Source organism: Athene cunicularia (assembly GCF_003259725.1).
Source record: "Athene cunicularia isolate RWA chromosome 8 unlocalized genomic scaffold, athCun1 chr8_part1, whole genome shotgun sequence".
In the NCBI taxonomy this organism is placed as follows: Eukaryota; Metazoa; Chordata; class Aves; order Strigiformes; family Strigidae; genus Athene; species Athene cunicularia.
The window spans coordinates 11,188,585-11,204,023 of record NW_020799109.1 but is presented as its reverse complement, the minus strand read 5'-3'; the positions used below and the strand labels follow the sequence as shown (position 1 = coordinate 11,204,023).

At 55.3% G+C, this 15,439-nt stretch overlaps 2 protein-coding genes and 5 non-coding genes across 7 annotated transcripts in view; 6 read left to right on the top strand and 1 right to left on the bottom strand.

Annotated features, from left to right (window-relative positions):
* The window catches only part of RPS8 (ribosomal protein S8), a 4,713-nt gene extending 440 nt beyond the window's left edge, over positions 1-4,273 (top strand). The window contains exons 2-6 of the mRNA XM_026853900.1: positions 150-328; positions 687-786; positions 2,111-2,286; positions 3,254-3,383; positions 4,108-4,273. Coding sequence (XP_026709701.1) covers positions 150-328; positions 687-786; positions 2,111-2,286; positions 3,254-3,383; positions 4,108-4,217 — 695 coding nt within the window. The 3' untranslated portion in view covers positions 4,218-4,273. The remainder of the gene's footprint in view (positions 1-149; positions 329-686; positions 787-2,110; positions 2,287-3,253; positions 3,384-4,107) is intronic.
* Positions 71-155, top strand: LOC113483211. The gene has a single exon (XR_003398993.1). It is a non-coding gene; the product is annotated as a small nucleolar RNA SNORD55/SNORD39 (small nucleolar RNA).
* LOC113483198 lies at positions 492-595 on the top strand. The gene has a single exon (XR_003398980.1). It is a non-coding gene; the product is annotated as a small nucleolar RNA SNORD46 (small nucleolar RNA).
* On the top strand, positions 2,544-2,616 carry LOC113483196. Its single transcript, XR_003398979.1, has one exon. It is a non-coding gene; the product is annotated as a small nucleolar RNA SNORD38 (small nucleolar RNA).
* LOC113483195 lies at positions 3,835-3,903 on the top strand. The gene has a single exon (XR_003398978.1). It is a non-coding gene; the product is annotated as a small nucleolar RNA SNORD38 (small nucleolar RNA).
* Positions 4,274-4,935: 662 nt separating the features above from the next.
* Positions 4,936-5,065, top strand: LOC113483207. Its single transcript, XR_003398989.1, has one exon. It is a non-coding gene; the product is annotated as a small nucleolar RNA SNORA35 (small nucleolar RNA).
* A 2,446-nt stretch (positions 5,066-7,511) lies between these two features.
* Positions 7,512-11,599, bottom strand: BEST4 (bestrophin 4). The gene is made up of 9 exons (XM_026853367.1): positions 11,448-11,599; positions 11,042-11,136; positions 10,287-10,520; positions 9,839-9,993; positions 9,670-9,747; positions 9,202-9,354; positions 8,834-8,914; positions 8,227-8,381; positions 7,512-7,920 (listed from the first exon to the last, which is right to left on the bottom strand). The coding sequence occupies exons 1-9, from the start codon at positions 11,597-11,599 to the stop codon at positions 7,512-7,514; spliced, it is 1,512 nt and encodes a 503-aa protein (XP_026709168.1).
* Positions 11,600-15,439: the final 3,840 nt, after the last annotated feature.

The window sequence follows — 15,439 nt, the reverse complement described above, 5'->3', positions numbered from 1 at the left end:
CCGGGCTTACAACCCTCGGACCGGGTGGAGGGACTCAGTGTGTGGTACAGCCCTGCTGGGAGGGAGGGTCTGAGTCTCAATGATGAAGCTTCTCTGACTGCTGCATAAGGCTGAGTGCACTGTGCGGATACCAACCTTGGAGAGCTGAGGACTCGGAACGGTGCCCTGCCATGGCCAGGTGGGCTCTGTGCTGTCCTCTCACCAGGCTGCTCTCTGCTCAGGTATCTCCAGGGACAACTGGCATAAGCGTCGCAAGACTGGGGGCAAAAGGAAACCCTACCACAAGAAGAGGAAGTATGAGTTGGGGCGACCTCCTGCCAATACGAAGGTGGGTGATTTGGGGAAGGCGTAAGTCGTGTTGGGTTGCTGGTCATGTGCTTTTAGAGGTTTAAACATGTGCTGTGTTTTGTGAGCAGTCTCTGTCGCTGCTGATCTGAAAGGTATTTCTTTCTGTCTGCAGAAAGCAGTTATACATTTCTGAAATAAGAGGCAATTGGAATGATGAAATTTTTACCTTAGGTAGATGCAACAGACCATTTTGGTCACTCACTGTATCTGCCGATGCTGGGGTTTGTCATAGTTACACTGACCACATTGCCTTTGAGCTTAGGAGTTGGCTGGGCTCCTGCCTGAGCTGTGCAGCGTTCCAGCACCAACAACATGGTGGTGTTTGTTTCTGACCATAGATTGGCCCACGCCGAATTCATACAGTGAGAGTTCGTGGTGGAAATAAGAAATACCGTGCCCTTCGGTTGGATGTTGGCAACTTCTCCTGGGGATCGGAATGTAAGTACATTGTACACCTGATGTGTTGGAAGGGAAAAGTCTGTTACAGCCGTGCTGATCCGTGGTACTGCTGCAGAGTGGAGGGATGATGGTGGACTTATAGTCTGGGCTGGAGCACTGTAGAGCTTGCAGTACTGGGTCTGAAGCAGCGTGCACAGTGATGTGAATTTTGACCTTATGTGGCCTTAGGAGACTTGGATGTCTCTTAAGTTCACAGTGATTGGAGTGTCATAGTTACACTGAGTGACATGCTTGTGTTACCTTTTTACTGAGGGGAGGGCAACTACAGAGAGACAAAAAAACTAAATGTGGGTAGTTCTTCATAAATACAACTTTTCTGGTTTATTGGTGAACACTTCCTAGAAGTTAGATGATCCTGTACAACAGAGAAAGATATTGAGGATTTTTCTGAGCAGGTGTGTCCCTAGGACTGTCACATAATTTGCATGTATTTTTCCTGAGCAAGGTTATGGTTTTCTTTAAATAGCAAATTGAAAACCATATAACTTAAGCCTGGGCCTCGTCAGTGTTACTCAGTATGATGGTAAAACCAGTAAGAAAGGTGGTAGTTAGTGACCAGAGTGGTGAGGGCAAAAGGATGTGCTTTCTCCTCAGTCATCACAGAGCATTGTCCATGCTGTGCAAAGTGCCGTTATTCATAGGCAGTATTGCAGAAGCAAAGGGACTGAGCATACCTTGCAGAACAAAGATGAGGTACGTGAGTGAAGAGGAGAAAACCCATCTCATGCCTGGCCTTTTTGTACATGGAAGGCTGTGTTTCCAGGGTGGGCTAAAGAGTAAAATCTAGTAGCCAAGACTGAATGTTTCAGGTGGGTCTTGAAGGGTGGAAATACCAGCTTCCCCTTTCAGTTTACTCATAAACACTTGTCCTATAAAGTGTTTTCTAGTATGTGTTGCAGAGCAGTCCCGTTTAACACAGCTTAATCCAGTAGTTCTAGGAAGTATGTAGAGGTTTGAGCCCTGTATGCAGTGTTAGTTGGCATCTGCTGGGGCATCTTACAATCCAGAAATTTATTTTTTAGCATTGTCTTATTTGAGAGGAGTTCCAGCAAGACTGGAACCCCAGTTTTTCATCTGGCATGAGTCAGTTTCCAGGTGTAGGCTTCTGTCCTAGCAACAGAAGTGGGACTGATGAAAAATAGATCCCTCTCTTAGTTAAATTTAATTTGGTGTCAGGGAAGCTGGAGGTCATTTGATGGGGTGATGAGTGTGAGGTGGTTTGAGGGTATGTGTGAGATACTGTGGACTGTATTCTCAGTTGTCTGATCCCTGTAGGTTTGAATTCATACTCTTCTTTTGAAAGGCTGCACTCGCAAAACCAGAATTATTGATGTCGTCTACAATGCTTCCAACAATGAACTAGTGCGGACAAAGACCCTGGTGAAGAATTGCATCGTTCTCATCGACAGCACCCCGTACCGGCAGTGGTACGAAGCCCACTATGCTTTGCCCCTCGGACGCAAGAAGGGCGCCAAACTGGTATGTCTGGGATTGTCGTTGTCATACTGACTCCTTGCAGAGCAGAGCCTGCTCTGCTAGAGGCAGTTAGCCATCGTGAGCAGACAGTGCCTGCCAGGACAGGGTTGGATACCCGTCAGCGATAGCGTTACCTGGGCTCCGTTCCCATCAGCTCCCAGCATAAGTCTCTCTCTGTTAATGGAGCGTTCAGTACCACTGAGCTCTCTGAAGCATTGCACCTGCTTGTGCACAAGGACCTGCCTGTCGATTTCTTTGGTCTTCTAATGATGATACCCTTGTCCAGTTCTGCTGCTGAAGGGAGAGCGATGACATTTTATGATGCTGAGGAAGACTTTGCAGGTTGGGTCCTTGTGTTGTAGAATGACTGCTTTTGATGAGAAGCTTGGATTGCTAACTAAACTTCAGCTTGCTTTGAAGTGTTTTTGAAGTGTCTTTATCCAGACCTTTATTTCCTTTTAAGTTTTAAGATCCAAACCCAGACTGCTAGAAGGAATTTAAACCCCCACGCATAGCACTCAACTTAAGGTTGTCTCCTTGCATTAAGAACACACCACTTACAGCTGAGCACTGTGCACAGGGAGAACTTGTAACCTGTTGGCCAGGACTTGCACCACACCCAAGTGCTTTCATGTGTGGAGAGGGAAAGAGTATTCACTTTTTTTGGAGGGGAATTAATTCATCAAGGAAACCTTTGCAGTTTCATTTGTCTAAGAGCACCCTTCCCTAGGGCCCTGGGCTTTGTTGTCAGCAGTAACTTAGTTTTCACCATTGCATTCCTTGGCCTCAAAAGTGAAACACAGCACCTAGTTCTGGGAGGTTGAAGTATTTGTACCCCAGGAAGGTATGACTTGGGAAACAGTGCTGCACTGAGAATACAAGAGTTTCTTTCATATTAGCAGGGACCACCTGCTCTAGTGGAAGGTGGCCATATGCTTAACCTTGTCTTCGTTTACGGCCTTGTTTATAGACTCCTGAAGAGGAGGAAATCTTGAACAAGAAGCGTTCAAAGAAGATCCAGAAAAAATACGATGAGCGAAAGAAGAATGCCAAGATAGCAAGTATTCTTGAGGAGCAATTCCAGCAAGGAAAGCTGCTTGGTGAGTCCCTGGCAGCACTAATGTGGGTGGGGATAAGGGAGTCAGGGCACAAACAGGGTGCCAGAGCAGATCTTATTCTTGATCTTAGGATCACTTAAAGTTCTGCTTGCTGTGGTAAAGCCAACTGCAGGGTGAAAGCTGTGGGGTGTTCTCCATGTCTGCAGGGGTATCTTCTGGGTTTAAATGTAACTTGTTCTGTCATCTTCTCTGGGAATACCCTACTTGTGGCAGGATGGGGAAATTGTTTCTGGAGCTTGAATTGCTACATGTCCCAGCCAGGCTCCTAGAGTTGATTATTCCTGGTTGGCCCTTGAGAAAAATAACGGGGCTCAGGACCTGAAAAATGAGCAAAGATCCATGAGCTGCACTGTGTGTCAGAAAAATGTCCTACAAGCACGTAACAGCTTTGACTGGTTTTGAGTTCTGGCAAATAGTTCAGTGTTCTGAAGTCTTTTGGTGATGAGACCTTTGTCCAGTTCTGCTACTGAACTTGAATGATGACACTGGAGATCTGAAGAGAACTTCATTAGTGATTCGGTCCAGAGAGCGGGTTCAAAAGCAAGATACCTTAGGGGGAGGTACTGAAGCCAGCACATAAACTGGTGTATCTGTTACTTGCTCGTCTGTGCTTCTGCAGGGAGACTGCTTGCAGTGTTTCTTTCAGTTGGTGTCTATGCTGGGGTGGTGAATTACTCAACTTTAACTGGATGCCTTCTCCTTGCAGCCTGCATTGCCTCCAGACCTGGACAGTGTGGCCGAGCCGATGGCTATGTATTGGAAGGCAAGGAATTAGAGTTCTACTTGAGGAAAATCAAGGCCAGAAAAGGCAAATGAATAAAAACTATTCTGCTGAGAGAACGAATAAAACCAAGAGTCTACTACAGTAAAAAGGGTTGTGTGCTCATTTGTGTGTGCAGAGTGGAGGGGGTTTGCGTAGGTCCTCCTGCCAGTAAAGTGTGAAAGGAGAAGGATCTCCTGGAATCCCTGAGCGCTTTTGTGTCTCCAGGCAAGCTCTGACTCTGCATGGTCTTGACTAAAACACCTCCCTGGGTTCTAGGACACTGACTTAATGGACCAAGTGGGTTTGGAAAAGAGTTGTCAGACTTTGCTGAAGTGGTGAATTTTCAGTGCTGGAAACCTGTGTGCAGAAGGAAGGTGCAAATGTCCAGCTTCCTGGGAGCTGCTGGAGTCTGGCTGGGCATGCGTCCCCCTTTTCTGCTGGTGTGTTGGGTCAGCACAAGCGTTTTTGGGTCTTGGAGTGAGGGCAGCAGGGAAAGGGGGAAACGGCCCTGCTGCCTCAGGAGTGGGTTCTCCAGGGAGCAGCTCTGCACCCACAGCGCTGTGTCTTCAGCCAGACTTGGCACAAATGCAGAGTTGAAAACTTGTGTCTTGACCCCAGTGGCCTCTGCAGCTGGTACCTCCTGCCTCTCCTCAGATCACATGTGCTCACATCCCCTGGTTCAGGCCAGCAGCCCCTTTTGCCATTGCTTTGTGTTTCCTGCTTTGCCTGCACAATTGTCTTCAGGGCCCGGTATCTTTTAACCAAACTTGGCTGCACTGCTCAGTGACCGGCTGGTCTTTCCCTGACCTCCTTGGTCTCATTCCAGTGCAAGATAAATTCCTTCTAGCAGAAGGGCCAGGTTCTCATCATGGTCTGTCCCTTTCGAAAGCTGGGTACAAACTAGCTTTCTGCACTGTCACTTGTGGTGGGATCGGAAAGCTGTGGTGTGAAAGACATTCTGAGTGTTTTGGGGCATGTGATATCATTCCTCAGGCATTCTGCCATTAAACAAAGCCAGTGTGGTGGATCTCTGCCTCTAGTTGCCAGATGCTTTGTGCATGTTTTGGGGTGAAGTTGGGAGCTGTCCTGGGGCTGTGGTGGGAGGCCAGACTCATCTGCCAAGTGGACATGCTGCACACTTCACCCCACTTACGTGTTTTTACAAAAGCCTCCTTTACCCACAGGAGCACTCTGGGGTGAGGCAGGCTGCCTGCACCCCAGCTTCAATGTTTTTAGCTCTGAACTGAAGGCGGTGATCTGTGATTGTCTTGCCCCAAGCAGAGCTGAGACCCATGTCTTTAGAGCTTTAAAACGCAGACTGTGTCCCCCACGGATAGCTTGTGCTTGGTATTTTTGTTCAAGTTCTTCCTGTGATGCTCTGCCCAGGCTGCTGTGTGTGGCAGCAGGAGGTGCTCGTGAGTTTGGGTGCCCTGGGCAGTGTGAGTTTGTCCTGCCTTGCTGGCAGGGAGCCGAGGATGGGTCTGTGCCACAGATGGTGACACACCAACCCTGTCAGAAAACAGTACCTGTTGGGGTGTCTGCAGCAGCACTGTTGTGCCACAGTGGGCGCATTGGCGCTGCCTTGCAGCTCAGGTCTGCATTCATGGGTGCTACCAGCAGCCGTGCCCAGCAGGGTGCAACTAGCAGTGGGACCTGGGCTGGGCAGGACGTTTGCACAAGCACATTCCTTCTCCATAGCAATCTGGGGTAAACTTTCCCTGCTCTCCAGCAACGACTGCTTTCCAGAGAGGTGGGGTGGAGGCGATAAACGGCACTTGGGAGTGATGAGTCATGGCTGCTTCCTTGGCATGTTTCTCCTCTCTCCCCTTCCCTCCACAGAGTACAAACAGGATTCAGGGTGTTTCTGGGGAACTTTGTACAGATGGAGAAACTTGGAGTGCAAATACGAACTCGATGTCAGAGAAGGACCTGTAAACCTGGCCCCTGATGAACAGGATTATGGCCAATTCATCAATGCACGCTGCTTGCAGTTATTGCTCTCAAAAACGCAGCTGCCCAAGGGCAACAGCCCGTGGGAACAGAAGCAGCACCTGTCACCCTCCACCGCCTGCTGTGTGACATGGGAATGGGGCGGTGGCACCTGGTTCCCACGGTGGCATGGACTGCGGGACCTCGTGTGGCTTGGCCATGGGATGTATGGTTTCTGGTCTGGCCTTGGCATAGCCCTGTGGATGTGTGCAAGGGTTGGCCTGCCTAGGAGGAGCAAGCCTGCCACACCCTGAGCCAGAAAGATGAGGGCAGGGGCTGGGGTTAAGCACAGCTTTAGTCTGGCTGGGTTTATGAGGTGCCAAAGCCTGGTCTAAGGACCTTACCCATTTCTGCAGATAGGTGTGAGGGCTGAATTTAAAAAAACCTACTCATACAATGAGCAGCCAGCAGTTTAACTCAAGTGAGGTCACATCATCCTGAGTCCTGCTGCCTGTTGAGTGGTTCTCAGCTCCACACTGTATTAACTTTGGGGTATTTTCATGGGACGTGGTCCAACCCAGGAAATGACCCCATGGTTATGCTTTAACAGGTCCAGCAGTGGCCTGGAGGGTAGCAGAGGAGGAGCAGGGCTGGCTTGCTGGCAGGAGACAGGAGCTTTAAAGGTGATTTTAGGAAAGGGGGGCTTGCAGGAAAGGAAATTTTTTAACAGCTCTGCTAATATTCCTATGGGAAGCACACGTCTGAGTGCGGGAATCCTTCTACAGGGCCTGAAAGTGTATTTCTGTTTTTTTTCTGGCTTGGTATCAAATACCCCACAACCATTACAGGGTCCTTGGGGCTGTGCCCTTTTTGCCCCGGGAGAATGTGCACACTCCTTGACACAATCCAAATTCACCCACTTTTTGGATAAATGTAGTGTCCCTGCTGTCTCATTGCTGGGGATCAATTGCACCAACAAGGAAGAACCTCAAAGCTGAGGCTGGTAATAGCTTTATTAATATTGAGGGGACATCTCCATCATGGTGTTGGTTTTCTGCAAGACTTAGTGGCCTCATCCTGGCCCTTGCCTGGGGTCTGGGCTGTCCCCTGTGCCCTTTTCTGGGCCATGGGAGCAGGGAGCGAGCCTGGCCAGCTGCAAGTCAGTGGCATCACACAGATGAGCTGAATCCTGCAGGTCTGGGGCTAATAGCTAGTGTCGAAGACTGGCTGCTGAACCAACCCCACCAGGATCTTCCCATCAACCTGAGGAGACATCTTGGCTTGGGGCTGGCAAAAGACCTGGCAATGTCCTGCTTCTGGACAGGGGGTCTGAGGAAGGGTGTCGGGGCAGGGAGCTTTGTGGCTGGTAGTGGCAGTGCCTTGGGGAAAGGGGTGCTTTTGGGGCAGCCTCAGGGCTCTCAGGCCTCTGGCCGGTCAGCCCCGATGCTGTCGCTGGATGGTGCCTTCACCTGGATCAGCGGCAGCTCCTTCCTCTGTGTTTCGGAGGCCTCCAGCAGCCGGGTCTCCCCCAGGCAACAACCAGGTGTGGTGGGCTCGCTGGCCTGGCTCTCCTCATCCTCCGTCTCCTCCTCCTCGATGCGGGCCACCGACTCGGGGTCCTCGGAGCGGTTGGGATAAGGGGAGGGGAAGCCGCCATCCACCCGGGGACGTCGGAGGTGGGGGTGGCCTCGGCTGCCCCAGCCAAAGTTTTTGATGCTGATGGCAGGGGATGCAGCAGTGAAGAAGCGACTGAGCAGAGGTGTCTGGATGCGTGGTGCGCTTGGTGAGGCTTCCACCGGCTGGTTCTGCTCCGGGTCCTCGCACATGCTGGGGGAGCACGGTGGGGTGACGGGCTGCCATCCATGGGGATGCCCAGCACCACTCACCACCTCCATCCCAGTGCATTTGCAAGCAGGGAACAACTCCAGGAGGCCATGTCCCTGCCTCAGCAGCTCATCTATCACCCAGTGCAGCCCCTAAGCCGCACAGGGGCTGGGCAACGCACTCCCAAGGGGGGGGTTGCTGTTTGCTTGCTGTAATTGGGCCCAGGGGGAGAACAAGCCTGCTTATGCTATTGCTACCCTGAAGCACTCTCCCTCTGTTTGTCCAGCCCCAGGACTGCCGTGCACTCACCGCATGTCGAAGGTGGAGCCCAGGAATGAGGGCTTCAAGGTCTCAGCAGCTGTGGCCGTGGTGTAGGGGGGCTGAGCTGTGGACTCGTTCCAGTATTTGTCCTTCACGGCTGGGGGCAGGTTCTGGTACATGTCATCCACGGAGAGCAGGGACACCTGGGCACAGCAAAGGCAGGGGACAGGGGTGGCTTCGCAAGGACATCAGGGCCAGTGGCTGCAGATGCTGCTCCCGCTGCCGATCTGGCAGGGGTAGGGCTGAGCTTTGCAAGGGACCAGGAAGGATCCGGGCCCATCTCCTGGCTGCATTTGAGGTTTTCCTCTTCTGAACATTTCTCAGAGGTGAGGGGCTGAGCAGCAGTGCCAGGCTGCTGAGTGTCCCTCGGGGGAGTGCTGACACTGCTGTGGGGAGCAGACACACGAGGGACGGGTGGAGGGACAAGGTGCAGCCCTGCTTCCTTGTGTGGGAATCTATTTTGGAGAAGGACCTGCATGGCCAGGAGCAGGGCTGGGTGGGCACCAGCAGGGCACAGGTCCCACTGCCAGGGTGCAGGGATATCGTGCCCTGATTGTAGAAGCCCCACACAACATGAGCCTGGGGCAGGACCCACCTGCAGGTTCCTGTCTATCAGCTTGTTGGTCTCAAAGTCATCATCGTCTTCTCCGAAGGGGTTAATGATCTGCTCTGCAACCTTGGGAGGGAGGGGACCAGGTGAGACAGGGGAGCAGGGACAAAGACACCTTCCAAGGCTCTACATCCCTCAGTCCACCCTTGGGGCACATGAAACATGCAGACTTGGAGTTGTGTGGTGCCCTGGTATGATGGCTGGGCTGGGAGGATGTGTCCCCAGGGGCAGCTAGCAGTGACATGGCTGGTGCCATGCCTTGGGCCAGCCACGCCCTGGCCCATGGGGTGCTCAGGGCCAGCTGGCCACCCCCTGTCCATAAAGCAAAGCCCAGCTGCCTGGCCATGTCTCACCTTCAGCCAGCCAGCATAGAAGAAGAACTGGAGGAGGGTGGAGAGGGGGATGAACATGTCCAGGTCCCCCTCCTGCCCCGGCTCCAGTGGCTCCAGGAACTGCCGCCCGATGAGGCAGAAGGCAAAGAAGGAGTAGACAGCAATGGTGACCACCTGTCAGGAGCATGGGTCAGCCAGCAGCAAGGGTGGCAGCTGAGGGGGACACTCAGCAAGGGAGCAGCAAGGATGCGAAAGGTTCGGCTGGTCACTGATGCTCTTGTGGGCTTAAGGCTAAACCTCACTGCCCGTACTCCTGCACATCCCTGCAGGGCTGTGAACCAGTGACTGTGCCAGATCTGGCACCAGATTCAGTAAAGTGCTTCTAGGGAGGGGTGTAAAGTGCTCCCCATCAGAGTGGAGGGAGGAGGCTGTAGGGCTGTGGGGTGGGAGGAGCTGGAATCTGGGTTCATGGGGTAGGTGGGTACTCACCTGCGTGTACACCAGGGGGATGCTGATCCAGTCGTAATGGAACAACATGCTGCACTTGGCCCGGTAGAGATTCAGTTCCTGTGCAGAGAGGACAAGGGCGGGTGACCCTGGCTTTGTGCGAGCCCCCCCTGCAGCACCTGGTCCCCCCAGTTACCCGGCACCAACTCACATCCATGAGCAGGCGGAGGGCCACATCATCACGTATGCGGCCATCCCGCCTGGCCTGGGCTGCCAGGTTGGTGAACCACACGCAGGGGATCCAGTACTTGTTGAAGTCAGAGTGGAGGCTCTCAAACTTCTTGCGCTCTTCCTGTGTCATGAAGCCTGTGGTGGGGCAGAGGCTCAGCACCACAGCCCCCATGTCAGCGTGGGAGAGCCCTTCTGGGACCATCCCCAGCAGGAACACAGGGTTTTCCAAGTGAAACTCCATCCCAGTGGGGCTTTTTGGGGGTGAACATCCATGCAAGGATGCCACCCCATGTGCGAGACAGTTTGGGGCAGGGATGCCAGCAAGGATCCCCACACCCAGCACACCCTCCTGGTGACAGGGACACGTCTGTGGCCCACAGTTCTCACCCCACATTGCAAGCCATCACCCCCAGGGCTTGACTTCTCACCCGCTTCCACCACATGGTCCATGGTGGGGAAGCGCTTGAGCACCCTGGTGCTGACAGAGCGCAGGATGAGGACCGCCGACAGGTTGGCGTAGCGGATGAGGGTGCGACGCAGGATCCGGCCCCTCTCGTCTTTGCCATGGACGTTGCTGGAGATGATGCACATGAGCTGGTCGGGCAGGGGGATGCTGGTGTACTGGGCCCACCACCGGTTCACAATCAGGGTGACGTAAAAACCTGCACCAGGAGACAATGCATGGGGGGCTCGGAGTGGCCAGGCTGTGGGCTGAGGCGAGGATGAGACCACACCAGGAGAGCTGCCGTGTTTCCAACGGTGACAGATTTCTCTGTGGCCAGGAGATAAAGTGCACGTTGTGCTTCCCATTGAGCTGCCCTCCCCAGAGTTAGAGGTGGGGACATCCCCAGCTGTTCTCTGTTCTGGGTGCCAGTGGCACAGGGCAGAATATCCATCTCTTCTAGATAAGGTGCCCCTTTCCTGGGTGTGGGGAGGAGGGTGCAGAGTGGGCCAGGGGAAATCACAGCCTCCCACTGGCATCCTGAGTGCCAGAGATCTCCACTCAGTGGGTCTGAGAGTCAAGTGCCATCCCTGGGGCACCAAGCTCCTCCATCCCCCCTCTGATGGTGTTCAAGAGATGCTTTGGCATGGGGTCAGGATGGGCAGTGGGGGCATCCTCAAGCTGCCAATGCTAGGGGAAGCATTGGACCCCAACTCCCAAGTTCCAGGGAGGGACCCATACCTAGGACAAATGACATGGGGATGAGGTCTGTGGAGCGGTTGCAGTACTGAGCCACTTTGGTGTAGAGGCGTTTCTGCTCCTCGGTCAGCAGCCGCCTGCAATGGACACACAGCAGTGTCAGGGACATGCAGCGGGGTCAGGGACACAGAGTGCAGTCAGGGACATGCAGTGGGGTTAGGGGTGAGCAGTGGGACTGGGGTGTTGCCTCAGACATCCACAAAAAGTCATTATCCGATTTCCCTCCTCCTTGCCCTCACCTGCCTGCTCCCACCCTCCTTTGGTGTGTCCCCTGGGCTTCTCCTCTCCCTGCAAGAACCCCAGTCCATGACCAATGGGGCATCTCTGCACATCCCAGTGGGTCAGCAGGAAGGGACACGACCAGCAGAGACACACTAACCCCACTCACCGGTAGACGATGCTGAGCAGGGCATACAGCACCACAAAGACGATGAACTCCTTGTAAAGCAGCTTGTAGATGCTGCCTTTCCAGCGGAAGAGCAGCTTGGAGAAGCCCCCAAAACGGGAATTGGCAACTTTCAGTGTGTAGGAGACGGTCATTGCTGCTCAGCCCCGTGCCTTGGCAGAAAAATCCTTATCTTGCTGGCTGCTGGCTAAACTAGGGAGAACTGGGGTTCCTGCTGCTGTCCAGGCTGCAGGACTTGGGGACACACACTCGCTCCCACACCAAGCACTATGGCCCATCAGCAGAACTGCTCACACAGCTGCCCTGCCCTTCCCACACCTGCTGCAGCCTCTGCCTGCTCCCTGCATGCACCCTCCTGTCCTGCTGGTGCCTCTTCCACCTAAATACCCCTTCATGGGTCCACATGGCCAAGCCCTCCCTGTGATGGATTGGGGCTGTCAGAGGCAGAGAACAGGGAACTCCAGGTCGGTCACACCTTCCTGCCACTAACCCTGGCCAGAGATTTCAGTGGGGGCTGCAGGTGCTGAAGCTCGTCCTGGGCAGGACCCAGCAGAGCAGTTTAGGTTGTTCCCCTTTGCAGCCATGGCAGTTGAGTTTAGGCTCCGTGAGAAGGAGGGGAAAGGACAGTGTTTCATTGCTCTTGACAGCCCTGGGAATGGGACCCTGGGGTGCTCAAGCAGAGCCAGCACCCAGGGAGGACTGCGGGATATTTTTGGAGCACAGATGAAAAACACACCCGTTGCTGCCCAAGTCCTCGCTGCCAGCAACAGGCAGCGCCTGTGGCCACGGGCCAGGCTGCAGCCCCTGGGGACAGCTGGCTGACCCTGCCTGCCCTGCCTCAGCACTGCGGCAGCTCCTGGTCCCTCCATATCCTCGGGAAGGGCTTGGGGATGGCATGAGCTGGAGCACTCTGGGATCCCCTGGGTGTCCCCTGGCTGTGCTACCTGGCAGGGCGTGGTGGAGTCACATTAGAGGCTGGCACCAAGCCACTTTCCCAGGGCCAGCGAGGGAGCAGGAAGGGAAAAATTCCAGCAGGACATAAAGCAGTGGGAAACATCCATGAGTGACAACGAGACGTGCAGGGAAACCATCCCATCCCCATCCCCGAGCCACGCTGGGGCTGGGGCTGAGCATTGCTGGGGCCCATGGCTCACTGCCAGAGGCCACGCCGCGCTCCGCAGGAAACTCTGCTTCCTCTGCCGGCCGGAGCGCCGCGTCCTGCCCTGCCTGGCTGCCTCCCTTCCTGCCCGGGCACAGCGCCTGGCCCAGGCCCAGGATGGCTCCAGTGTGGAGTGTGGGTAGCCACTGGGACTTCCAGCCTGGAAAATGTGCCATTGGGCAGGAGGGACAGGGCTCAAGGGTGCCTGTGCCTCCCCATCCCCAGAGAAGGGCTGGAGCACCCATGGGGGAGATTCACCAGAGGGGTGCCTGTGCAGGGGGGTGATTTACAGCACCCCCAGATTTTGCCCCATTCCCAGGAGCCCTGCAAGTCCCTTCTCCAACCAGGAACCGTGACATTTACAGCAGGTTGACGCCTTCCCCGGCCGAGCTGTAAATCACAGTGTGAGGCAGGGGCTCCTCTCACCTTCAGCCAGTGCCCAGCTCTGCTCTGCCGGGCTGGCAAAGCAGCCCCGGGTCTGCTGGACAAGACCCATGCTGGGGCATCACCCAGTATATGGGAGGAGAAATGGGGTAAGAGCAAAACCTCCCATCTCTGCACTCCCCCACATCCCATCAATCAGTTCCCCACCACCCCACACCATGCAGACACAGGGATGGAGCTGCGACTGCCAGGAGTAAAATGATTTATTTCTTATTGAGAGACGGATCCTACAGGGCTTGGCAGCACATTGGGCAAGGGAGGCTGCAAGGGGTTCCTTTCAGTGCCAGAGCATGTGCACCTCGCACACTCGCCCACCCTGACCTGCACACACTCCTGCATGCAGCAGCATGTGTGCTTTAAGCCCTCGTGACACACAGTGGGACACAGCAGGATGTGGGCTGAGCAGCAGGCAGGGCCACCCCAGGCTCCCTCTGCCAAGCTGAGGGCACCCCACCCATGTGTGACACCCCCCGCAGACCATATGGCAGAGCCAGCCCCATTTCATGTCCCCAGAACCTGTTCTCTGCGGGCTGGGGGGCAGCGGGTCTGGGCCATCTGTCTCCAGCGAGAGAGGATGGAGGCCCCAGCCGATGGGTCTGGCACACACAGTATTGTCACCTCATACCCAAAACCATCCCCCACCTCCTTTCCACATCCTTCCTCAGGCACTGCCAGCCCATGTGTCCCCAAACACCTGTGGCAGGGTTCCCAGTGCCCGAAACATCCTTGCACCCCCTGACCAGCTGCAGCACATGGCAAGTGAGGGGTACACATGGTAGCACAGGGGAAGGAATGGGAATTTGGGGTTGTGGCTTTGCAAACAGCCACTGTAAGTCACAGCAGGACAGCTCGTGACTCTCCCAGTCTTGACGGGTTTCACTACTGCCCCAGATGGCCCCTGCCATCCTCCTGGCGTGTTCCAGACACAGCCCCCGTCCCGGCATCAGTGCAGGTCGATGTTCTCATACTCCAGGTTGTCTGAGTCCTCCAGCTCGATGCCAGGTACCAGGTTGTAATAGTTGGTTGACTGACTCATGTAGATCTTCTCCCGGTCGGCAGAGTCCTTCAGGACTTCGCTCACGCTAACAGAGTCCATCTCTGGCTCACTGCCCCCCAGCTCCTCTACCCTTGGTGCTGGGGTGTCCCGCTGCCTTTCCAGCCCTTTACAGGCTGGCACCTGGGAACTGCTGGGGGATCCCACCTGGATCTCCACCTCCTCGTAGACATCTCTGCTGCTCTCCAGTGGGTCTGTGGAGGGCTGGAGCAGGACCTGGCTCCCCAGCAGCACCTTCTTCTTGGTCTCAGAGGGGGTGGCAGGCAGCTCATAGGGGACATAGTGGTGGGGCTCTGCCGGCACCAGTGTGCTGCCTCTCTCTGCTGTGGCTGGGTGGCTCTGGGACCTGCTCTGAAAGCTGTAGTTCGTCTTTCTCTTCCGCCTGCAGAAGCACCAGGTGACGCTGGCGAGGATGAGGAGAGGAGGCAGGCAGATGAAGAGGGCAGTGAGGCTGTGTGAGTGGCACAGCTCATCCCGGGGGATGCTCTGGAGATCCACACTGTGGTACCGCTCCGGCGTGTGGCAGATAACCTCTGTGGCCAGGCTGGGCCAACCCTCCAGGTTGCTGAGCAAAGCGCAGCTGCAGTCCCAGCTGTTGTTGGAGAGCTGAAGCTGGAGCAGAGACGGCTTCAGGAGGCTGGCAGGAAGGAAGGTCAGGGCATTGAAGCCTAGGTAGACCTCCTGGACCTGGGTCGATGCTTTTAGGAAGGACTTGGGCAGCTCCTGGAGCTGGTTGCTGTCCAGATAAAGGACCCTCAAATTAGGGGCATCTTCCAGAAAGCTGCCAGGGAGACTTTCCAGCAGGTTGTGACTTAAGTGCAAGATCTCCAAGGCAGGGGGGACTCCCTGCGCGTTGGTGATATCCGTGATGCTGCAGTGCGAGAGATAGAGCTCCCGCAGCCCCCGCACTCCTACCAGTGCGCCCCAGTCCAGGTTGGTGATGTTGGAGCTGGTGAAGTTGAGGCAGCAGCTCTCGGGGAGCGGAGCCTCCCGGAAAGCCTGGAAGTCCATGGGCTCTGTGCAGTTGCAGCTTTGCGGTGCTGGGTCGAGGGCAAGGCCGGCAGCGAGCAGGAGGCTGCCCCAGAGGGACACGGTCCCCAGCCCAGCGCCTGCGGGGAGAGCAGAGGGGACAGGTGACTCCCCCGGCGGGACCAGATCTCCCCTTGGTCCAGACCGCCACGACGGGGCCGGGGGGGTGAACCCCGCTTCTACCCCCGCCTAGACAAGCGACCCTGGTCCCCGCAGCCCCCCCGGAGCCCTCTCCCAGCGCTACCGCCCCCCGCCAGCCCGGGGCTGTCTCACACCCGCCGTCCCGCT

Bases quoted from the DNA above. Each gene is read 5' to 3' on its own strand.
- BEST4 (XM_026853367.1), bottom strand. From the start codon at position 11,599: ATGACCGTCTCCTACACACTGAAAGTTGCCAATTCCCGTTTTGGGGGC. The intron at 9,355-9,669 runs GTGAGTACCCAC...TGCTCCTGACAG, and splicing joins TCCCCCTGGTGTACACGCAG to GTGGTCACCATTGCTGTCTA. The intron at 8,382-8,833 runs GTGGGTCCTGCC...TGCTGTGCCCAG, and splicing joins TGATAGACAGGAACCTGCAG to GTGTCCCTGCTCTCCGTGGA.